Source organism: Amblyraja radiata, chromosome 9 (genome assembly GCF_010909765.2).
Source record: "Amblyraja radiata isolate CabotCenter1 chromosome 9, sAmbRad1.1.pri, whole genome shotgun sequence".
Classification (NCBI taxonomy): domain Eukaryota; kingdom Metazoa; phylum Chordata; class Chondrichthyes; order Rajiformes; family Rajidae; genus Amblyraja; species Amblyraja radiata.
In genome coordinates this window covers 55,975,423-55,999,540 of record NC_045964.1, presented here as the reverse complement: position 1 = coordinate 55,999,540, position 24,118 = coordinate 55,975,423, and the positions used below count along the sequence as shown (strand labels likewise).

Here is a 24,118-nt window from a genome sequence, read left to right as displayed (position 1 = left end):
CTATCTAAATGGCGTCGTTGGGAAAAGGGGGAAGTACAACAGGATCTGGGGGTCCTTGTACATCAGTCTATGAAAGTAAGCATGCAGGTACAGCAGGCAGTGAAGAAAGCGAATGGCATGTTGGCCTTCCTAACAAGAGGAGTTAAGTATAGGAGCAAAGAAGTCCTTCTGCAGTTATACAGGGCCCTAGTGAGACCACACAATACTCCATGTCATATGCTGAGAGAATGGAGCGGCTGTGCTTGTACACTCTGGAGTTTAGAAGAATGAGAGGGGATCTTATTGAAACATGTAAGATTATTAAGGGTTTGGACATGGTAGAGGCAGGAAACATGTTCCCGATGTTGGGGGAGTCCAGAACCAGGGGCTACTGTTTAAGAATAAGGGGTAAGCCATTTAGAACGGTGATGAGGAAACACTTTTTCTCACAGAGAGTTGTGAGTCTGTGGAATTCTCTGCCTCAGAGGGCGGTGGGGGCCGGTTCTCTGGATACTTTCAAGAAAGAGTTAGATAGGGCTCTTAAAGATAGCGGAGTCAGGGGATATGGGGAGAAGGCAGGACAGGGTACTGATTGGGGATGATCAGCCGTGATCACATTGAATGGCGGTGCTGGCTCGAATGGGCCGAATGGCCTACTCCTGCACCTATTGTCTATTGCTTGACCCAGTGAAGACCTCATGATTTAGTCATAGAGTGATACAGCGCGGAAACAGGCTCTTCGGCCCAACATGCCCACACCAACCATCATGCCCCCATCTACACTAGTCCCACCTGCCTGCGTTTGGCCCATATCCCCCCAAATCCATGTACCTGCCTAAATGTTTCTTCAATACTTTTAATACTTACAGTTTAAAATCAGAGAGGAATAGCTTTAAGAGTGTGTACAGTGGACTGTGTTTAATTTTTACAAGGTTCCCAGGTGATGGGCGGTCGTGCTGGCAGCCGCTGGTTCCAGACGGATGCGGGTTTTGTGTACTTGATGGGCGATGCCGGGAGACCTGCATCAGGAGGCGGGAGAGAGGCACTGGGCAGCGTGAAGCCGGGGTGCGATGCTGGACTGGAACCACATGAAGGCCAAGTGGACACCCACTGCCTTGGGGAAACGCTCGTCCAACACAAAGGTCTGCCAGTCTCTCACGGGCACGTGGACCACCTCGATCAGCTCCCCCTCCTCCGCCTTGCCGCCATCCGCACCCACATGCATGGCGTCGGTCACCTCCGTGTAAAACATTGTGTGCTTGGACCCCGTCAGTCCCACACCCGACCTGACAGACAGACAGACAGAGAGAGAGAGAGAGAGAGAGAGAGCACGTCAGCATGGGCGAGGCCAAGGTTATCATCATACGTTAGGGCGGTCACGGTGGCGCGGCGGTAGAGTTGCTGCCTTACAACGAATGCAGCGCCAGAGACCCGGGTTCCATCCCGACTATGGGTACTGTCTGTAAGGAGTTTGCAAGTTCTCCCCGTGACTGCGTGGGTTTTCTCCGAGATCTCCGGTTTCCTCCCACCCTCCAAAGACGTACAGGTTTGTGTGTTAATTGGCTTGGTAAATGTAAAAATTGTCCCCAGTGGGTGTAGGATAGTGTTAGTGTGCGAGGATCGCTGGTCGGTGCGCCTAATGCCTGTTTCCACGCTGTATCTCTAAACTACCTGAGAGAAGCAAACACCTGATAGAAGCATACACCTGATATATATACCTAATACCTGTATATACGTTGGGCCCCATGTTCACACGAGAGGGCTGGTCCCCCGACGCAATATTCCACCTCTCCACCAATTCCAATATTGGTGGCCAGTGGGGAGGGGGGGGGGAGCTTTCTGGAGCGCTAGTATGGGTGTTGTGGGCCAAAGGGACTGGTTTCCATAGAGGGCTAGTACGGACATTGTGGGCCAAATGGATTATTGGGATGGCAGCTCAGTCACTCAAGCCTGATGTGCTGGCAGCTCACTAACGGCAGGTGGGCTAGCAGTTGACTCATGGCTATTCCTTGAAATTTCATTTCAAGCAGGGTGCAAGACAATCAAATTCAAATGCAATTTCCTACCACTTCAAGCAGGGTGCAAGGCCACCGAATTCAAGTGCACTTTCATGCCAATTCAAGCAGGGTGCAAGGCCACCGAATTCAAGTGCACTTTCATGCCAATTCAAGCAGGGTGCAAGGCCACCGAATTCAAGTGCACTTTCATGCCAATTCAAGCAGGGTGCAAGGCCACCAAATTCAAGTGCAGTTTCATACCATTTGAAGCAGGGTGCAAGGCCACCACATTCAAATGCATTCATACCATTTCTAGCAGGGTGAAACCACCATAAAACCACACAAAACACCACATAAACACCACACTCACAGTTCAGTAGACATTCAGTGTGTTCAGTTGATTCACAGCTCAAACAGTCGTGACCTCTCTCTCCCCCATCTTGCAGAGACTGAGCCACACCCACACTTACGGGTTTTATAATCCCTCCCCCTCCAACTGGAAGGGGCGTGGCCTTCATGGCGTGATTGACAGGAGAGAGATTCTCAACATTATTTTAAACACTTTTATTTTTAATTGATGGGAAGAATCCTCTGCACCTGATGAGTGGCGAGGAACTGAGTAGGATGGCCAAAAATCACAGCCGTAAGTGGTAGCGTTTTATCTAAAATCAAGATTCAGTGCAAACAGGAAGTTGTCAAGTTTCCATCAATAACAGCCATTTTTTTTTTGCCGTGCAGTCTTTCATAGCAGTTACCACCACCAACAACAGCCATTTTTTTTGTAGTGCACGGGGTGGTGGTGCAAGCGGTGGTAGTGCATGGGGTGGTGTAACAGACAGTAGTGCAAGGGTAGTGGTGCAAGGGATGGTAGTGCAAGGGGTGGCAGTGCAAGGGGTAGTAGTGCAAGGGGTAATAGTGCAGGGGGTAGTAGTGCAAGGGGTGATGGTGCAAGATGTGGTAGTACAAGGGGTGGTAGTGCAAGGGTAGTGGTGCAAGGGATGGTAGTGCAAGGGGTGGTAGTGCAGGGGGTAGTAGTGCAAGGGGTGGTAATGCATCCACACACACAGGTCAGCACCCAACATCACGATGGAAGCTGGGTCACTGTGAGGCAGCGACTACCTGCTCATTGTGAAAGGAGAAGTACAAGCTCTGGATCGATTGGCCAGGTGGGCTGAGGACTGGTTTATGGAATTTAATACAGAGAGGGTGAGGTGTTGGATTTTGGGACGTCGAACAAGGGCAGGACCTACACAGTAAATGGTAGGCCTCGGGGTAGTGTTGTAGAGCAGGGGGATCTAGGAGAACAGGTGCATGGTTCCTTGAAGGTCGAGTCGCAGATGGATGAGGTGGTCAAAAAGGCTTTAGGCACTTTGGCCTTGATCAGTCAGAGTATTGAGTATAGAAGTTGGGAGGTCATGTTGCAGTTGCATAAAACGTCAGTGAGGCCGCATTTAGAATATTGTGTTCAGTTCTGGGCAGCATGTTATAGGGAAGATATTGTCAAACTTAAAAGGGTTCAGAAAGGATTTACGAGGATGTTGCCAGAACTAGAGGGTGTGAGCTATAGGGAGAGGTTGAGTAGGCTGGGTCTCTATTCCATGGAGTGCAGGAGGATGAGGGGTGATCTTATAGAGGTGTATAAAATCTTGAGAGGAATAGATCAGGTAGGTGCACAGTCTCTTGCCCATAGTAGGGGAATCGAGGACCAGAGGACATAGGTTCAAGGTGAAGTGGAAAAGATTTAATAGGAATCTGAGGGGTAACTTTTCCACACAAAGGGTGGTGGGTGTATGGAACAAGCTGCCAGAGGAGGTAGTTGAGGCTGGGACTATCCCAACGTTTAAGAAATAGTTAGACAGGTTAGACATGGTTAGGACAGATTTTGAGGGATATGGACCAAGCACAGGCAGGTGGGACTAGTGTAGCTGGGACATGTTGGCCAGTGTGGGCAAGTTGGGCCGAAGGGCCTGTTTCCACACTGTATCACTCCATGACTCTGAGACGTGCCCTTTCCATCACTCGGTTCCCATTCTTCCAGGGCCCTTGCTGTAGGACAGCAGCCTGCTAGCAATGTACGGGGCTGCAATGAGCGGAGGCTATTCTACAGGTGGTGGTCAGGTTAAGGCACGCTCCAGTTTCAGAAGTGTCAGGAGCGTAGGAGGGAGATGTGTCGTGGGCTGAGATATTAATGGGTTAGAGTACATCTTGACCACCCACAAGGGGAACAGCGTGTACTGTAGCACGGGAACAAGGTAGGAGGACAGCAGAAGAAAACAAATCATAAATCAGCAATCAGACAGAGGCCAGGGAGATAGGGGGAGAGGGAGAGAGAGAGAGAGAGAGAGAGAGAGAGACAGAGAGAGAGAGAGAGAGATAGACAGAGACAGACAGACAGACAGACAGCAAGAGACAGAGAGAGAGACAGAAAGAAATTAATATTGAATTGCTAAACTTGCTATTGTGTTGTACTGCTTACAGCTGCAAGAACATGTAGCAATCAATAAAGGGCTATTGGTCTATTGCGAGTATATGTACAGGGACATATCTATCCATGCACTGTATACTTGTATTTATATTTATGCATTTTAAATATGTATGTCATGTTTTATACTTTGGCAATATAACGATGTATTTTATCATGCCAATAAAGTTTTTAAAATTGAAATTGAATTGAAATTGAGAGGCAGAGAGATAGACAGAGAGAGACGTATTGGTGCACAATACGCAACAGCATGCCATAACCTGAGAGACGGTGAATGACCAACATGCACATATGTACGCACACACTAATTGACATTAACTAACACTAAGAAATTAATACTGAATTGCTAAACTTGCTATTGTGTTGTACTGCTTACAGCTGCAAGAACATGTAGCAATCAATAAAGGGCTATAGGTGTATCGCGAGTTTATGTACAGGGACATATCTATCCATGCACTGTATACTCGTATTTATACTTATGCATTTTAAACATGTATGTCATGTTTTATACTTTGGCAATATAACAATGTTTTTATCATGCCAATAAAGTTTTTTAATTGAAATTGAATTGAGAGAGGGACAGAGAGAGAGAGAGAGAGAGAGAGAGAGACAGACAGGGACAGAGGGAGGCAGAGAGAGAGAGAGAGAGAGAGAGAGAGACAGACAGGGACAGAGAGACAGAGAGAGAGAGAGAGAGAGAGAGTGACAGAGAGAGACAGACATAGAGAGAGACAGAGAGAGAGAGAGACAGAGAGAGAGAGACAGAGACAGAGAGAGACATAGAGAGAGACAGAGAGAGACATAGAGAGAGACAGAGAGAGAGAGAGAGACAGAGAGAGACAGAGAGAGAGAGAGAGTGGGGAAAAGCGAGAGAGAGACAGAGAGAGAGAGAGAGAGAGAGGCTGGGACAAATAATTTCACAAGAGATGCGACTGAGAATGAGGGAAACAAAGGGAGAGCGAGAGTATGATGGAGAGAGAAAAGAATAACTGGCTGACAGACAGATGATGACGGAGACATAAAATGAAGGGTGAGAGAGAAAGAGGAAAAATGGGGAGGCAGAGAGAGAGAAAGAGAGGAGAGGATGGAGGGAGTGAAGAAGAGCGGAAAGATTTAAGTTTATGATTGACACGTGTACCGAGGTGCAGTGTAAAGCATTGTTTCGCATGCTCTCCTGACAGATCAGATCATACAATACAAACAAGTCAAACTCAAGCACGTAGGGTACAGAATATAGTTCTCACAGTTTAACGTTGTGATGTGTGTGCTGCGACTGAGAATGAGGGAAACAAAGGGAGAGCGAGAGTATGATGGGGAGAGAAAGGCAGGAACGGGGTACTGATTGGGGATGATCAGCCACGATCACATTGAATGGCGGTGCTGGTTCAAAGGGCCGAATGGCCTACTGCACCTATTGTCTATTGTATCTCTAAACTAGACAAATTCTTGATTAGTACGGGTGTCAAGGGTTATGGGGAGAAGGCAGGAGAATGGGGTTAGGATGAAGAGATAGATCAGCCATGATTGAATGGCAGAGTAGACTTGATGGGTCGAATGGCCTAATTCTGCTCTTATAACACGAACTTAGAAACTAGATGAAACTAAACTAAACTTAGATGAAAGCAAACACAGAGGGTGTGGGGTGGTTTCGAGTGTCAGTGCCACAGTGCCGGTCTCCAGGAGGGAGCAGCCTGATCCTTGAACTGCAGCATATCCAGAGTATTTGACAGTGAATGATATTTCTTTCCTCTAAATCCCGCTGCCCCACACCTGTGCCGGGCACACCCGCCGCTCCGGATCAACATTCCCCTCTGGAAATACTTGGGCAAAAAAAAAAAAGTTGTGCGAGTGACTAGGTGTGACGGGAAGTGGCTGGAACGGGAGAGGTTGTGTGCGAGAAAGCTGGCCGGCGTTCCCCTCAATTACTCACAGTGCTTTCACTGAAGCTCGACAGCTTGCGACGGTTAATTGCGCCGGCATGTCCCTGCATGCAGACGCGCGGGCAGTGACTGGAAAGGCTGACAGTAACTCTGCTCAGCCCCAGTTCAGTTTATTGTCACGTGTACCGAGGTACAGTGAGAAGCTGTTGCTCCGTGCTATCCAGTCAGCTGAAAGACAATATTGTTAGCATTTATACACAATAGGTGCAGGAGTAGGCCAGTCGGCCCTTCGAGCCAGCACCGCCATTCAATGTGATCATGGCTGATCATCCCCAATCAGTACCCCGTTCCTGCCTTCTCCCCATATCCCCTGACTCCGCTATCTTTAAGAGCCCTATCTAGCCCTCTCTTGAAAGTATCCAGAGAACCGGCCTCCACCGTCCTCTGAGGCAGAGAATTCCACAGACTCACCACTCTCTGTGTGGAAAAAATGTTTCCTCGTCTGCCTCAGAGGGCAGTGGAGGCAGGTTCTCTGGATGCTTTCAAGAGAGAGCTAGATAGGGCTCTTAAAAATAGCGGAGTCAGGGGATATGGGGAGAAGGCAGGAACGGGGTACTGATTGGGGATGATCAGCCATGATCACATTGAATGGCGGTGCTGGCTTGAAGGCCTACTCCTGCACCTATTGTCTATTGTCTCTGTTCTAAATGGCTTATCCCTTATTCTTAAACTGTGGCTCCTGGTTCTGGACTCCCCCAACATCAGGAACATGTTTCCTGCCTCTAGCGTGTCCAAACCCTTAATAATCTTATATGTTTCATTATTTTTCTTTATTTCATTTCTTTATTTCAAGAGGGCTTGTATACAAAAACAGGGATGATTTTTTATGATGAGCATTTGTCGGCACTGGGCCTGTACTCACTGGAGTTGAGAAGGATGAGGGGACACCTCATTGAAACACAGAATAGTGAAAGGCCTGGATAGAGTGGATGTGGAGAGGATATTTCCACAAGTGGGAGAGTCTAAGACCAGAGGTCACAGCCTCAGAATTAAAGGACATTATTTTAGGAAGGAGATGAGGAGGAATTTCTTTAGTCTGGCTGTGGAGGCCAAGTCAGCGGGTATATTTAAGGCAGAGATAGATAGATTCTTGATTAGTACAGGTGTCAGAGGTTATGGGGGGAAGGCAGGAGAATGGGGTTAGGAGGGAGAGATAGGTCAGCCATGATTGAAAGGCGTAGTAGACTTGATGGGCCGAATGGCCTAAATCTGCTCCTATCTCATGATCATATGAATACATGATTAACATCGAGCCATTTACTGTGTATTGATACATGATAAGGGAATAACATTTAGTGCAAGGTAAAGCCAGCAAAGTCCGATCAAGTATAGTCCGAGGGTCACCAATGAGGTAAATAGTAGTTCAGCTCTCTGGTTGTGGTAGGATGATTCAGTTGCCTGATAACAGCTGGGAAGAAACCAGCTGTGTGGGCTGGAGGGCAGCCGATGAAACCCATCCCGGAGAGCCTGCAAACTCCACGTAGACAGCACCTGAGGTCAAGATCTTGTTTAGTTTAGAGATACAGCGCGGAAACAGGCCCTTCGGCCCACAGAGTCCACGCCGACCAGCACTAACACTATCCTGCACATACTAGGACAGGTGTCGGCAACCTACGGCCCCCGGGCCGAATGTGGCCCGTAACCCAAAATCATCCGGCCCGCAGGCGGATTTTTTTGTCCGTAATTTTTCCTTCACAACCCCATGCTCCTGCCTCCTCCTTATAGCCTTTGATGCCCTTACTAATCAAAAACCCATCAATCTCTGCTTTAAAAATACTCAATGACTTTGCCTCCACCGCCGTCTGTGGCAATCAATTCCACAGATTCACCACCTTCTGGCTAAAGAAATTCCTCATCTCCATTCTAAAGGTACCTCCTTTTACTCCGGGGCTTTGCCCTCCAGTCCGAGACTCTCCCACTAGCGGAAGCGTCCTCTCCACATCCACTCTATCCAGGCCTTTCATTATTCCTTAATCAGTTCAGGCCCAGAGCGGCTTTACATCCTTGCTTTATTAACTAGTTCCCCTCCAACATTAGAAGGTTGAGGGGGCACCTCATTGAAACTTACAGAACAATGAAAGGCATAGATAGTGGATGTGGAGAGGATGCTTCCACTGGTGGGAGAGTCTACGACCAGAGGTCACAGCCTCAGAATTAAAGGGTGCTCTTTTAGAAAGGAGGTGAGGAGGAATTCCTTTAGTCAGAGGGTGGTGAATCTGTGGAATTCATTGCCACAGAGGGCTGTGGAGGCCAAGTCAGTGGATATTTTTAAGACAGATAGACCGTTCTAATTTTTGATTAGAACGGGTGTCAAGGATTATGGGGAGGCAGGAAAATGGGATTAGGAGGCAGAGAGCAGCCATGATTGAATGGCGGAGTAGACTCGATGGGCTGAATGGCCTAATTCTACTATTATAACTTGTGAACTACTGACCCAACCTGCAAATTAACCCTTTGGGAATCCTGCACCGGTAGTCCCATGCCTCTTTGTAAAGGGGAAGGTACGGAGTCCCAGTGTTGTAGCACTCCAGCTCCAGAGACAGAGGTATTCGCTGGCTGCAGGGATTTTTGCTGGGAGCCCAGGGTGCTTGCAGAAGTAATTGCTTCATTTTTCATTCATATGTTAAATTATCCAAGTTGAGGCAACAGAAGGCAATGGATGCAGAAGCAGGGAACTGCAGATGTTGCTTTACAAAACAAGACACTGAGTGCTGGAGTAACTCAATGGGTCAGTCAGGCAGCATCTCTGGAGAGGGCGGTCACGGTGGCGCAGTGGTAGAGTCGCTGCCTTACAGCGCTTGTAGCGCCGGAGACCCGGGTTCCATCCCGGTTACGGGTGCTGTCTGTACGGAGTTTGTACGGAAGTTCCCCCCCGTGGGTTTTCTCCGTGATCATCGGTTTCCTGCCACACTTCAAAGACGTGCAGCTGTGCAGGTTAATCGGCTTGGTGTATGTGTAAATTGTCCCTAGTGTGTGTAGGGTAGTGTTAATGTGCGCTGGTCGGTGTGGACTCGGTGGGCCGAAGGGCCTGTTTCCGCCCTGTATCACTAAACTCAACAGTGTAGACGTGGGAGGCACAGTGGTGCAGCGGGTAGAGCTGCTGCCTCACAGCGCTGGAGACCCGAGTTCGATCCTGACCTCAGATAATGTCTCTGCATGGAGTTTGCACGTTCTCCCTGTGACTCTGTGTGTTTCCTCCGGGTGCTCCGGTTTCCTCCCACATCCCAAAGATGTGCAGGTTTGTAGGTTAATTGTCCCTCTTAGTGTGTAGGGAAGGTGGAATGACATGGGACTGGTGTGAGCGGGTGATCGCTGGTCTGGCCTGGGCACGGTGAGAGTGCTTCCATGCTGTGTCTCCAAGGGCTAAAGATGGAGCGATGGCGTTTTGGGTTGGGACCCTCCCTACAGGCAGTGGATTGCTGCCAGCCCAGGAGTCAGGTGTGGACACCTTATACCACAGGGCGTTAGGATTTGTTCTCAGCGTTAGGTTGAATGCTTGGGATGCTTTAGCCAGCAGCAGCTGCCTGTCCTTCACCTCCACACGGACAAAACCCCGCGCCAAACAATCAACACTCCCCCTAGCAACCACCCGTCCACCAATGGGCAGGGGCAAGGCACTGACCAATTTAAACAGACTCTACAGGAACAGCCATGGCAACAGGGACACAGCCAACCTGCGCTCAGCACTCCATGTACACATGCCACTGCTCCACCACTCATCTCAACCTCAGCTTAACAAAATCTTGCCGACTTAAAATTCCCGAGTACGACAGATGCAACGGCGAGGGTGCTCGCCTGACATCAGTGTCACGTTTCGGCGCAGCGGTAGAGTTGCTGCCTTACAGCGCCAGAAAACCGGGGGGTTCCATCCTGACCGCGGACGCTGTCTGTGTGGAGTTTGTACGTTCTCCACCATGTCGGTTTTCCCCAGGCGCTCCGGTTTCCTCCCACATCGCAAAGACGTGCAGGTCAATTGGCCGCTCTAAACTGCCAATGTGTAGCCATCACCGTTGAAAACATTCGCGACGCAGTGGCGCTGGTTTCCGACGGGAACGGTGACGGACGCCCCACACATCTCTGCCCTCCAGTTCCTGCGGACTTCCTGCCGCTCGAAGTACAGGATGTTGGTGTGTATGTGTGTATGTGTGCTTTATCATCATTCGTACAATGCTATGTACGACAGTGATCGCAACTTCTACTGAAGTGTGGATGGCTGTCGGCTCGCTAGGAGCTCATCCGCCCTTTGACAGGTCTTGCTTTCCGTCCTACTGAGGGTCCACAGCCCCCTCCTCACCTGGCAAACCAGGTGGGGGAGACGGTTTAGTCGCCGACTATCCGACCATGGAGCAGGTAGCACGGGATTACATGGTACCCGTGGCGAGGGGGGGGGAACTCCCCCTGACCTGACCATCTGATGTGTAGTAGCCTAATGCTAGTGTATGGGGTGATCTCTGATCGTGTTTCCAAGCTGTATCCACACCAACCAGAGATCGCCCCACCAGCACTGTCCTACAAACTAGGAAGAATTTAACCTACAAACCCACAAGTCTTTGGAGTGTGGGGGGAAGCCGGAGCACCCGGAGAAAACCCACGCAGGTCACAGGGACCAACTCTGTACAGACAGCACCCAAAGTCAGGATCGAACCTGGGACTCAGGTGATGTGAGGCAGCAACTCTTAACACTGTGCCACCGTGCCACCCTCTAAAGAGACAATAGGTGCAGGAGTAGGCCATTCGAAACATGTTCCCAATGTTGGGGGAGTCCAGAACCAGGAGCCACAGTTTAAGAATAAGGGGTAAGCCATTTAGAACGGAGACAAGGAAACACTTTTCCTCACAGAGAGTTGTGAGTCTGTGGAATTCTCTGCCTCAGAGGACGGTGGAGGCAGGTTCTCTGGATGCTTCAAGAGAGAGTTAGATAGGGCTCTTATAGCGGAGTCAGGGGATATGGGGAGAAGTCAGGAACGGGGTACTGATTGGGGATGATCAGCCATGATCACATGGAATGGCGGTGCTGGCTCAAAGGGCCGAATGGCCTACTCCTGCACCTATTGTATATTGGGAGGAGGTGAGGAACACTGTTACCTGTAGGAGCTGATCTTCTGCAGGCTGTCCAGAGCCACTCGGTAGCCACACTCCTCCTGCACCTCCTCCACGGCTACTTGCTCCAGTGAGAGGCCAGGCTTGTCCACGATGCCGGCGCACAGCTCGTACGTTACGCCCAGGGAGGCGGGGAGGGTCTGCACTGCCACCCGGGACTGGGGGTCCGCATCACTGGTCATGGTGTCGATGGTGGGCAGCAAACCTTGCCGGGCACACTCACACATGTAAACAGCTGCAGACACACAATGGCAAGATCAACACTCCATACATCAATAAACAATAGACAACAGGTGCAGGAGTAGGCCATTCAGCCCTTCGAGCCAGCACCGCCATTCAATGTGATCATGGCTGATCATCCACAATCAGTACCCCGTTCCTGCCTTCTCCCCATATCCCCTGACTCCGCTATGTTTAAGAGCCCTATCTAGCTCTCTCTTGAAAGCATCCAGAGAACCCGCCTCCACCGCAGGAAGCAATTTAGACCAGCGTCCCCTCCTGGAAATGACCACCCATTAGAGTCTTGGAGCCACACTGCGCGGCCGATCACACACAGGCCCTTCAGCCCACATCTTCCATTCCCACCAAGTTGGCATATTGGGCTAGTCCCATTGGGGACCCGGTTTGGGGGGGGGGGCACTCTAGTTTAGAATCCTCTGGCCATGGGATAAGTCTGTGTCTGTTTGTTCATTCGTTCCAGTGAAGGTGCTGTGCACACGGCAGCCAGACAACACTCGCTTGTCCTTTTCTTTTTGCTTTCACTTTTAGTTTAATTTTAATTTCAAGTTGTGACTGTCGGCAGACCAATTTCCCTCCGGGTTGAATAAAGTTCTATCGTATCGTATCTAACATAAAACATTGAACAGCAGAGCGGAGGAACAGGCCCTTCGGCCCACAATGTCTGTGCTGAACATGATGTTAAGACTAACCCTTATCCGCCTGCACATGGTCCATATCCCTCCATTCCCTCATGTCCCTGTCCAAATTTAAGGAAGGACATGCTATTGAGGGAGTGCAGCGTAGGTTCACCAGGTTAATTCCCGGGATGGCGGGACTGTCATATGTTGATAGAATGGAGCAGCTGGGCTTGTATACTCTGGAATTTAGAAGGATGAGAGGAGAGCTTATCTATCTATATTACTAAAAGTCTGATCTTGACCGCATTTGGCCCGCTGTGCCGCGATTTCCGAGAGAACGCCGCCACCTACGGCCGTCATTCTTGGCCACCTCGCTCAGAGCCCCCCTCCGCCTTCCGGGGCCGGAGGATTTTTCCCATCGATGAAAATTCAGAGAGATATTAATGTTTTTAAATAATTTGCCATTCTCTCTGCTGCCCCTGCTGGAGGGAGGGGGAGGGACTATAAAACCAGGAAGTGGTGTGCCTCACTCAGTCTCTGCAAGATGGAGGAAGCCAGAGGATCACGTCTCTCTGAGCTCTGAATAACACTGAACACATGTCTACTCAACTGTGAGTGCCCTTAATGTGGTTTGAAAATGAAAATATGGTTGGTTTGAAGTAAAAATGCACTGCAAATGGTTGTTTGGGTTGAAGTAAAAATGCATTGCAAATGGTTGTTTGGGTTGAAGTAATTGGTGGTGAAGTAATATTGCGTCGGGAGACCAGCCCTCCCGTGTGAACATTGGACCCAATGGGTCCCACTTAGTCTAGTTGAAACATATAAGATTATTAAAGGTTTGGACACGCTAGAGGCAGGAAACATGTTCCCGATGTTGGGGGAGTCCAGAACCAGGGGCCATAGTTTAAGAATAAGGAGTAAGCCATTTAGATGGAGACGAGAAAGCACTTTTTCTCACAGAGAGTTGTGTCGGTGGAATTCTCTGCCTAAGAGGGTGGTAGAGGCTGGTTCTCTGGATACTTTCAAGAGAGAGCTAGATAGGGCTCTTAAAGATAGCGGAGTCAGGGGATATGGATTGGATGCTTTCAAGAGAGAGTAAAGGGGCTGTCCAACTGTGGCAACCTCCTTCGACTATGTTGAAGACTAGCTTCGACGAGCTTCGGGAAAATTGGACACCGAATAGTGGAGAGTCAAGCCGACCTCCTTCGATCTCCTTCGACGTCCCTTCGACTATGTTGAAAACTATCTATGACTACCTTCGCCTACCCTCGATTACCTACGACTAACATGCCGACCTACTACGACCTACTTCAACTAAACCTACGAGTAAAAAAAATTATATAGATTTTTTCCATGGCGACCTTTTTTTACTCGCGGGCATTTTTCAACATGTTGGAAAAAAACGTTGCTACCTTGCTGAGGCAGAGAGTACGCGGGGACTACTCTCGAGCATGAAGGAGAGTTACAAAGACCTCCTAGGACTTCGTGTCGACCATGCTCCGCTATCTCCGCTATCGACCTGAAAAGTCACCTATTCCTTCGCTCCATAGATGCTGCCTCACCCGCTGAGTTTCTCCAGCATTTTTGTCTACCTTTAAAAGATATTTGGTGAGGTACATGGATAGGAAAGGTTTAGAGGGATATGGGCCAAACCCAGGCAAGTGGCGCTAGTTTGGATGGGGCCTGGGTCCGTAGTGTATGACTCCATTTGCCCTGCATTCTTCCTGCAGGTTCTCTACCAGCAAGATTACAATGAGTTGTAATGGGCTGGAAATAGAAATCTAACAGAGTGACTGTGGCCGAGCCAGCCATGAGATCGGCCCAGCGATTAGCCGCACGGCAGTGCAGTGCAGGCGGCTGTGACGCTCCAGTGATCACAGGCAATTTTGCCCAGTGTATGTTTAACTAAACTAGTTTGCACATAATAGCGAGGCAAAGGGTCGGCCAACAAAAAGACGCTTCGGTTGGAAATGAAATCAGGCAACTTTTCATTTCAATTAAATGCTTTGTCAGAAAAGGCTTCCTGATCCCAGGATCAAGATTGAGATTGGCAAGAATCACACAAGCACTAACGCCCGTGAACATACCAATGGTTTAGGCTGAAGATTATTATTGTCGCGTGTGCCGGGATACAGTGAAAAGCACTGTTTTGCATAGACAATCAACAATAGGTGCAGGAGTAGGCCATTTGGCCCTTCGAGCCAGCACCGCCATTCACTGCGATCATGGCTGGTCATCCAAACAGATCAGATAATACTATAATCAAGTGGGTGAGAAATGAAGATAACACAGAACCTGTGTGGACGGGTGATTGATGGTCGGCATTCACTCGAGTGATGCAGGGTGGAAATAGGCCCTTCGGCCCAACTTGTCCACTCCGGCCAACATGTCCCATCTACACTAGTCCCACCTGCCCGCATTTGGTCCATATCACCTCCAAACCTGTCCTATCCATGTACCTGTCCAACAGTTTCTTAAACTTTGGGATAGTCCCAGCCTCAACTACCTCCTCTGGCAGCTTGTTCCATACACCCACCACCCTTTTAATAGATTCCTATTAAATCTTTTCCTCTTCACCTTAAACCTACAGTATGTGCTCTTGTCCTCGATTCCCCTACTCAGGGCAAGTGACTCACACGATCTTTTCCTCTCATGATTTTATACACTCGATGGGTCGAAGGGCCTGCTGTATCTTTCAATTCAATGCATTTTTGTGTTGTCTGAGTCTGTGGGCCGCTGATACTGTAGCAAGCAAGGTTTTCCCTTGTACCTGTATCTCACCGTGCAGATGACAACAAACTCGACGACCTGAAATGGGAGCTGTTAGTGTTCCGTGGAGATATGTGTAGGAAGGAACTGCAGATGCTGGTTTAAACCAAAGATAGACACAAAAGCTGCGGATCAGGCAGCTTGGCAGTCCAAGTCGCACCAGCTTCTTGTTTTCACCCAACAGCTAACAATGGCCTGTTTTCTGTATCGTCTTTACTTTTTTGCATATCTTTCATTCTTTGTTCTTTATCTCTCCACATCACCGTCTATATCTCTCGTTTCCCTTATCCCTAACCAGTCTGAAGAAGGATCTCGGCCCAAAACGTCACCCATTCCTTCTCTCCAGAGATGCTGCCTGTCCCGCTGAGTTACTCCAGATTTTTGCGTCTGTCTTCTGTGGAGATACACCCTTTGGCCCAGCGCACTCACACGTATGAGGGACTTCTCTCAGCTGTCCGCTGCGAACATCCAAGAAAGCTGAGAAACAGGCAGGGAGGCTAATCTCTCACTAGTTGTCAGCTCCACCCTTCTCAAGAGATATTGAGCCAGCTCATTTAAAGCTGCCAGTAAACGTATATCATTCAGACGGTGTCAAATTGCTCACTCTCCCTTAGAGAAAGAAGCTTTTGTACTGGTGCCCTCAGCTTGCTAGCTCTTCATCATCTTGGCTTTAAGCTGAGAGGTATCTTTCATTAAAGGGCCTCGGCACTGCAGATAGACACACACAAAGCCGGAGTAACTCAGCGGGACAGGCAGCTTCTCTGGAGAGAAGGAATGGGTGACGTTTCGGGCCGAGACCATTCTTCAGACCGAGAGTCAGGGGAGAGGGAGGCACAGATTTGAGGAAGTGTAAGGTGTGAAAATGAGATATCAAAAGAAATGAGGCTCAAGGAAAAAAGCAGAATAGATCACTGCTAGCTAGGAGAAGGTGACAATGAAGCAAACAGATACAAATGTGATCAGGGAGACAATCAGACTGGTGGGAGAACTAGGAAGGGATGGAGAGAGAGGGAAAGCAAGGGTTACTTGAAGGTGGAGGTCAATGTTCATACCGCTGGGGTGTAAGCTGCCCAGGTGAAATATGAGGTGCTGTATGTCACTGCATCAGTCAGCGAGTGCACGGACTCTTATGCCTTTGCTCACACTTGCTCACACTTGGGTAAGGTCAAGTACCAAGTACCAATTGTCATATGTAGGGCTCTCTGTATTTCTGCCCTGCATTCCCCAAACCTGAGTAAATATATCTCTTCTGGGCCAGTGGATTTATTTCCTTTAGTTCAATCCGTTTACCTAATATTTTCCCTTTATTTTTGCTATAAATGTAGTTATATCATTTCTAATCTCATTGTCCAATGTCATGACCACCTGATCTGTCTCCCTGCAAGATACTGATGCTGAGTAATTATTTAATATTTCCGCCATTTCGTGACCACTGCCTGATATTATCCCCACTGGCCCTGCTCCCAACCAGCTTTCCTTTTCTAATTTATGAGCATGTAGAATATTTTTGCTATTTTGTTTCATCATTCTTCATAATTGAGTTTCATTATTCTGCTCTTCCGTTCAAGCAGTTTAGTTTAGAGTTACAGTAAGGGCAAAATGGGCCCTTCAGACCACTGTGCCCGTGCCGACCATCGATCACCACATTAGTTCCGTGTTATCCCACTTTCCCATTCATACAGAGGGCCAATTAACCTACAAACCCGCACGTCTTTGGGATGTGGGAGGAAACCGGAGCACCCGGAGGAAACCCACACGGTCACCGAGAGAAGGTTCGAACTCCACACAGACAGCACACGCAGTCAGGATCGAACCCAGGTGTCTGGTGCTGTGAGTGTGAATGGGATATCGATGGTCGGTGTGGACTCAGTGGGCTGGAGGGTCATTTCAATGCTGTATCTTTTAATTCAGCTCAATTCAACAATCCTCCGCCACTGGATTCAGAAGCCAATCTTATCTGGCTTTTTAGAGTCGTACAGTGTGGAAGACAATAGACAATAGACAATAGGTGCAGGAGTAGGCTATTCGGCCCAGCACCGCCATTCAATGTGATTATGGCTGATCATCCCCAATCAGTACTCCATTCCTGCCTTCTCCCCATATCCCCTGACTCCGCTATCTTTAAGAGCCCTATCTAGCTCTCTCTTGAAAGCATCCAGAGAACCGGCCTCCACCGCCCTTCTGAGGCAGAGAATTCCACAGACTCACAACTCTCTGTGAGAAAAAGTGTTTCCTCGTCTCCGTTCTAAATGGCTTACCCCTTATTCTTAAACTGTGGCCCCTGGTTCTGGACTCCCCCAACATCGGGAACACGTTTCCTGCCTCTAGCGTGTCCAAACCCTTAACAATCACATATGATTCAATGAGATTCCCTCTCATCCTTCTAAACTCCAGAGTGTACAAGCCCAGCTGCTCCATTCTCTCAGCATATGACAGACCCTTCGGCCCAACTTGCCCACGCAGACCAAGATGTCCCATCTACACTAGTCCCACCTTCCGGTGTTTGGCCCATATCTCTCTAAACCTGACTGACTCCCCTCAATCCCCCCCCCCCCCCCCCCCCCCCCCTCCCCTCCACCGCTTGTGTTTTATGACTGTTGGCAGATCAATTTCCCTCCTGGGATAAAGATCTATCGTATCGTATCGTACAATCTCCATACAGACTGCACCCAGAGTGAGGATTGAACCCGGATCCCTGGCGCTGTAAGGCAGCAGCTCTACTGCTGTGCTCCAAGGAAAAAGTCCTAGCCGACTCAACGTCTAACAAAGTTGGCCTTCATTGCGAGAGGACTTGAGTATAGGAGCAAGGAGGTCCTATTCCAGTTGTACAGGGCACTGTTGAGACCACAACTGGAGTATTGTGTGCAGTTTTGGTCCCCTAATTTGAGGAAGGACATTCTTGCTATTGAGGGAGTGCAGCGTCGGTTCAAAGGTTAATTCCCAGGATGGCGGGACTGATATATGATGAAAGAATGGAGCGGCTGGGCTTGTATACTCTGGAATTTAGATGGACGAGGGGATCTTATAGAAACATATAAAATTATTAAGGGATTGGACAGGCTAGATGCAGGAAAAATGTTCCCCATGTTGGGGGGAGTCCAGAACCAGGGGTCCCAGTTTACAAATAAGGGGTAGGCCATCTAGGACTGAGATGAGGAAAAACTTTTTCACCCAGAGAGTTGTGAATCTGTGGAATTCTCTGCCACAGAAGGCAGTGGAGGCCAATTCACAGGATGTTTTCACGAGATTTGGCTCTTAGGACTCTCAGAATCAAGGGATATGGGGAGAAATCAGGAACAGGGAATTGATTCCCGATGATCAGTCATGATCATGTTGAATGGTGGTGCTGGTTCGAAGGGCCAAATGGCCTACGCCAGCATCTATTTTCTATTTTTATGTTTACTGCTGCGCCACCGTGCCACCCTCGAGTCTCAGAGTGATATAGTGTGGAAACAGGCCCTTCGGCCCAACTTGCCCACACAGGCCAACATGTCCCAGCTACACTACTCCCACCTGCCTGCGCTTGGTCCATATCCCTGCAAACCTGTCCTATCCATGTCTAACATGTCTAACCTGTCTAACTGTTTCTTAAACATTGGGATAGTCCCAGCCTCAACTACCTCCTCTGGCAGCTCGTTCCATATACCTACCACCGTCTGTGTGAAAAACCTACCCCTCAGATTCCTATTAAATCTTTTCTCCTTCACCTTGAACCTATGTCCTCTGGTCCTCGATTCCCCTACTCTGGGCAAGAGACTGTGCATCTACCCGATCTATTCCTCTCATGATTTTGTACACCTCTATAAGATCACCCCTCATCCTCCTGCGCTCCATGGAACAGAGTCCCAGCCTCATTTGTTAACCATTCGCTGACAGGTTTTGAGATCAGTGTGGAGATTGCTCCACAAGCTACCTGCTCTACTTATGCCATTGGCACTGGCCTGGGGAACAGGGGCAAAACACACCAGCTACTGACACAGCAGAAAGCAACGTTTAACAGATGCCTCACCAACCTCGTCTGTTGCCCAAGCTGTAAAAATAATCAAATGTTGCTGACATTCAGAAACAAGTAACACATTCCAATACTATTCAAAACCTAAAATTAAAAAAGACTAAAACACAACCACTAAAGATGAAATAAACACGTTAAAAAAATGTAAGTTAATTAACGTTTACCTCATATTTCATTTGGTGTAGCTTACAAGCGAACATATGATCATTGAATTTTCTAGCTTTGAAGAAGGGTTTCGGCCCGAAATGTTGCCTATTCCCTTCGCTCCATAGGTGCTGCCTCACTCGCTGAGTTTCTCCAGCACTTTTGTCTACCTTCGATTTTCCAGCATCTGCAGTTCCTTCTTAAACACCTCCTACCTCTCTCTTTCTCATGCTTCTTCCCAGCCTGCAGCGCACACATTTCTCCCACTGTCCCACCAGTCTTCCCTCTCCCATCCATGTCCGCTTTACACTTCACTCATTCTCCTCCATTTTTCTGGCACTCTTTTGTCTCAGGAACAGCTTCTTCCCCTCTGTTATCAGGTTCCTGAACGGTCCTTCCATAAGCTAGGGAACTGTCCGATTCACCTCTACCCCATTGTGGACATTGGACTTTGTCTGTGGAACTGATGCGCTACAATGCTGAGAACTATATTCTGCACTCTGTATCTTCCCCTTTGTTCAACCTGTTGTACTGGAGTTTGGCTTGATTGTATTCATGAATAGCATTATATTAAGAATAAGGAGTAAGCCATTTAGAACGGAGACGAGGAAACACTTTTTCTCACAGAGTGGTGAGTCTGTGGAATTCTCTGCCTCAGAGGGCGGTGGAGGCAGGTTCTCTGGATGCTTTCAAGAGAGAGCTAGATAGGGCTATTAAAGATAGCAGAGTCAGGGGATATGGGGAGAAGGCAGGAACGGGGGACTGATTTGGGATGAAGAGCCATGATCACATTGAATGGCGGTGCTGGCTCGAAGGGCCAAATGGCCTACTCCTGCACCTATTGTCTATATGATCTGATCAGATAGCATGTACAGCAAAGCTTTTCACTGTACCTCGGTACACGTGACAACAATAAACCTCAACCTTTTCATCTCTAGCCTTTGTCACTTACTTCACCCATCTGCCAACCAACCCCCCCCTCACCTCACCTGTATCCACCTATCACTTGCCAGGCTTTGTCCGACCCCCAAGCTCTCTTTTCCAGCTTTCTCCCCCCCCCCCCACTACAATCAGTCTGAAGAAGGGTCCCGACCCAAAATGTCATCCGTCCATTCCTTCTCTCCAGAGATGCTGCCTGTCCCGCTGAGTTCCTCCAGCACTGGGTGTTCAGCTCATGATTCCCGACTTGGTGTTGCTGGTGCCTCCTGCTTCTTACGTTCCCAGATAGACCTCCGCAGCTTCAGATATCTCCCTCACCACAACCCCAACCCCAGCCCCAGCAAGGCAACATGATGTTCAGCTGAGATAATCACCTGGGCGAAACTGTTTCACGAGCACAAAGGTCTCCCGCCCTGCGTGGTAGATCAGCACTGAAACGCTGGAAAAGACAGAAAATAAGGAGAGAGTTTGTTACAGTCTCCTGCCATCATTATTGAATTGAAATGAAAGTACAGGAGTCTGTACCCACTAAGATCCAGGTTCAGGAATAGCTTTCAGCAGTCTGAAACAGCAGTCTGAAGAAGGGTCTCCACCCGAAAGGTCACCCTTTCCTTCTCTCCAGAGATGCTGCCAGTCTGAAGAAGGGTTTCGGCCCGAAACGTCGCCTATTTCCTTCGCTCCATAGATGCTGCTGCACCCGCTGAGTTTCCCCAGCAATTTTGTGTACCTTCGATATTCCAGCATCTGCAGTTCCCTTTTGAACAACATGCTGCCTGTCCCGCTGAGTTACTCCAGCATTTTGTGTCTATCTTCAGGAACAGCTTCTTCCCGAGAACCACCAGGCTATTGAACACCATAGGCACCGACTAAACTCCGAACTCACGGAACTGGGTCTCTGCGCATCCAAGTGCAACTGGATCATCGACTTCCTCACCAACAGACCACAGTCTGCACAAATGTTTAAGAAAGGACTGCAGATGCGGGAACAATCGAAGGTGGACAAAAATGCTGGAGAAACTCAGCGGGTGAGGCAGCATCTATGGAGCGAAGGAATAGGTGACGTTTCCTTTGCCTAACGTCGCCTATTCCTTCGCTCCATAGATGCTGCCTCACCCGCTGAGTTTCTCCAGCATTTTTGTCTACCTACAGTCTGTACAAATTGTCAGTGACACTTCCTCCTCGATAAGCATCAGCATGGGAACACCTCAAGACTGCGTGCTCAGCCTCCTGCTGTACTGACTATCCTCATGACTGTGTAGCCGGACACAGTTCTAACTCCATCTTCAAATTTGCCTACAACACCACCATTGTTGCATGAATTATAGAATATAGGACACAAAAAGCTGGAGTAATTCCGCAGGACAGGCAGCTTCTCTGGAGAGAAGGAACGGGCGATGTTTCGGGCCAAGACCATCCTCCCAACGAATTATAGATGATGATGTGATCAGAGTGTAGGGGGGCCAATAGACAATAGGTGCAGGAGTAGGCCATTCGGCCCTTCGAGCCAGCACCGTCATTCAATGTGATCATGGCTGATCATCCCCAATCAGTACCCCATTCCTGCCTTCTCACCATATCCCCTGACTCCGCTATTTTTAAGAGCCCTATCTAGCTCTCTCTTGAAAGCATCCAGAGAACCGGCCTCCACCGCCCTCTGAGGCAGAGAATTCCACAGACTCACAACTCTCTGTGAGAAAAAGTGTCTCCTCGTCTCCGTTCTAAATGGCTTACTCCTTATTCTTAAACTGTGGCCCCTGGTTCTGGACTCCCCCAACATCGGGAACATGTTTCCTGCCTCTAGTGTGTCCAAGCCCTTAACAATCTTATATGTTTCAATGAGATGCCCTCTCATCCTTCTAAACTCCAGAGTGTACAAGCCCAGCCGCTCCATTCTCTCAGCATATGACAGTCCCGCCATCCCGGGAATTAACCTTGTAAACCAACACTGCACTCCCTCAATAGCAAGAATGATTTAAAGATCGACTGACCAAATGATGCCAGGACAACAACCCCGCTCTCAACATCCGTAAAACCAAGAAACTGATTGTTGACTTCAGTGACGGGACGGTAGAGGAGAGAATCAAAAACATTCTTTGGTGACATTTATCTGAAGATCTGTCCTGGACCCAGCACATTGATGCAAAACTCTAGAGTAAGAGCATATTGACTGGTCGCATCACAGCTTGGTTCAGCAACTCAGACACCCAGGAACGATTGGCAAAGGTGGTGGACACTGCCCGGTCCATCACAGATACAGACCTCCCCACGATCGAACGTCCATCACAGATACTGACCTCCCCACCATCGAAGGTCCATCACAGATACTGACCTCCCCACCATCTAAGAGCCTGAAAACTGTAACGTCCAGGCTCAGGAACAGCTTCTTCCCAACAACCATCAGGCTATTGAACACGACAACCTCCAAATATGCTTCAAACTATATGGACTTGGAGACTGTTTTTATCTTTGACTACCCTAGCTTAAAAAATATATATATATTCAAAATCCTTTTGGTGTTTGGCTTTACAGAGTACAATGTTTACAGGCCTGTTGTGCTGCTGCAAGTATGAGTTTCCTTGTTCCGTTTCGGGACATATGACAATAAAACACTCGTGACTATCTTGAACTACAAACTGCCTGGGGTGCACCAGAGACTTTGGGCTTTGTCATGTTTTTGCACTACATTAGGTTTTTTATTTATTGAACTTTTTTCCTGTTTGTTTAATAATTTAATCTATTGAGTAAGGGCCGGCATGGTGGCGCAGTGGGTACAGTTGCTGCCTCACAGCGCCAGAGACCCGGGTTCAATCCTGACCTTGAGTGCTGTCTGTACGGAGTTTGTACCTTCTCCCCGTGACCTGCGTGGGTTTTCTCCGGGTGCGCCGGTTTCCTCCCGCACTCCAAAGACATACAGGTTTGTAGGTTGTAGTAGTAAACACTGCCCAGTCCATCATCGGCTCTGACCTCCCTTCCATCGAGGGGATCTATCGCAGTCGCTGTCTCAAAAAGGCTGGCAGTATCATCAAGGACCCACACCATCCTGGCCACACACTCATCTCCCTGCTACCTTCAGGTAGAAGGTACAGGAGCCTGAAGACTGCAATGACCTGGTTCAGGAATACCTACTTCCCCACAGCCATCAGGCTATTAAACATGGCTCGGACAAAACTCTGAACATTAATAGCCTATTATCTGTTATTTGCACTTTATCAGTTTATTTATTCATGTGGGCATTTACGTATATAATGGTATATGGACACACTGATCTGTTTTGTAGTCAATGCCTACTATGTCCTGTTGTGCTGAAACAAAGCAAGAATTTCATTGTCCTGTCAGGGACACATGACAATAAACTCTCTTGACTCTTGAGGTTAATTGACTTTGATAAAAAAATATATAAATTGTCCCCAGTGTGTAGGATAGTGTTAGTGTATATGGTGATCGCTGGTCGGCACGGATACAGTGGGCCGAAGGGCCTGTTTCCATACCGCCACTCTAAAGTAAACTAAAACTACTCTGCTTACAGACCTGTAGAAGTGTCTCGACCTGAAACGTTATCTATTCATTCTCTCCACAGATGCTGCCTGTCCTGCTGAGGTACTCCAGCTTTTTGTGTCTATCGTCTAATTTGATCTGTCGTTTTCACACCTCACCCTTCCATTTTTCTAGCCTCCCTCTCCCCCAACTCTCAGTCCAAAGAAGGGTCTTGACCCGAAATGTCACCCATTCCTTCTCTCCAGAGATGCTGCCTGTCCCGTTGAGTTACTCCAGCTTTTTGTGTCTATATTTTAAACCAGCATCTGTAGTTCCTTCCCACACTGCTTACAGTTGTTTAAGAAAGAACTGCAGATGCTGGAAAAATCGAAGGTAGACAAAAATGCTGGAGAAACTCAGCGGGT

At 48.5% G+C, this 24,118-nt stretch overlaps 1 protein-coding gene across 1 annotated transcript in view; it reads right to left on the bottom strand.

Annotated features, from left to right (window-relative positions):
* Positions 1-882: 882 nt before the first annotated feature.
* Positions 883-24,118, bottom strand: part of nudt14 (nudix hydrolase 14) — a 33,261-nt gene continuing 10,025 nt past the window's right edge. The window contains exons 2-4 of the mRNA XM_033026457.1: positions 20,594-20,658; positions 11,484-11,733; positions 883-1,265 (exon numbers count right to left, since the gene is read on the bottom strand). Coding sequence (XP_032882348.1) covers positions 1,004-1,265; positions 11,484-11,733; positions 20,594-20,658 — 577 coding nt within the window. The 3' untranslated portion in view covers positions 883-1,003. The remainder of the gene's footprint in view (positions 1,266-11,483; positions 11,734-20,593; positions 20,659-24,118) is intronic.